Source organism: Hipposideros armiger, unplaced genomic scaffold, assembly GCF_001890085.2.
Source record: "Hipposideros armiger isolate ML-2016 unplaced genomic scaffold, ASM189008v1 scaffold_1240, whole genome shotgun sequence".
Taxonomy (NCBI): Eukaryota; Metazoa; Chordata; class Mammalia; order Chiroptera; family Hipposideridae; genus Hipposideros; species Hipposideros armiger.
The window spans coordinates 213,504-214,259 of record NW_017732590.1 but is presented as its reverse complement, the minus strand read 5'-3'; the positions used below and the strand labels follow the sequence as shown (position 1 = coordinate 214,259).

The window sequence follows — 756 nt, the reverse complement described above, 5'->3', positions numbered from 1 at the left end:
ACTTTGGGGGGGACTGTGACAAGGTCTGACTTTGGAGGGGGACTGTGACAAGATCTGGCTGGGGGCACTTGTTCACAGGCGCCTGCAGGGATGCAGAGCTCTTGGAAAGAGTGGTTTGGGACTTGCACTGACCTGGCTCACTCTGGCAGGTAAAATAATTCGGGGGCGAGCCGAGCCATTTTGAGCAGCGGGATCTGGCGGACGGATTTAGAAAACCATGCACACAGGGTTCCGGAATCCCAGGAGCCTGTCGGCACTCACTTTGCCAGCCTACTTCATTCTTTTCCTCCTTCCTAAATTTCTCCTCCCAGAGCCTCTGTGCTCTCCTTGGAAGTCAAGTCGCCAAAGGGAGGACGACTCCATGCCCAGGGCCGGTTTGTCACCGGGAGCTCCGGTCTCATTAGATACCCGCCCTCCAGCCCTGCGCCCTCCCAGTCAAACGTCCCAGTTAAGAGAGCACTCTCGTTTCTTTGCTTCCTCTGGTCTCGATGCTCTGCCGTTATGGGAATCAGTGATGGACACCAAGACCCTACGGAGAGGGGCCCCCCAGCCTTCCCCTTTCCCTCACCCCCGTTCGCTCCCTACCCCGCCCTGGCAGAGTAGCCGCACCGCGATCCCGTCAGGAAGGGTAGGCTTGGCCTGCCTGGTGTTGATCCCAGGTCGGTCCCTCTTCTCTGTCCACTTGCGCAGCATTCATTAAACCACACCGCTTAGATTGCCTTGAGAAAGCATTTGTGGTCTATTCCTCAGAAGTTG

The 756-nt window shown here is 57.1% G+C and overlaps 1 protein-coding gene across 2 annotated transcripts in view; it reads right to left on the bottom strand.

Annotated features, from left to right (window-relative positions):
- PCP4L1 (Purkinje cell protein 4 like 1) overlaps positions 1-756 on the bottom strand; it is an 11,117-nt gene extending 10,361 nt beyond the window's left edge. Inside the window, exon 1 of one of the 2 annotated variants that reach the window (XM_019633140.1) lies at positions 586-756. In XM_019633140.1, the coding sequence (XP_019488685.1) occupies positions 586-693 (108 nt within the window). In that variant the 5' untranslated portion in view covers positions 694-756. The remainder of the gene's footprint in view (positions 1-585) is intronic. The other variant, XM_019633141.1, reaches the window with a different exon arrangement.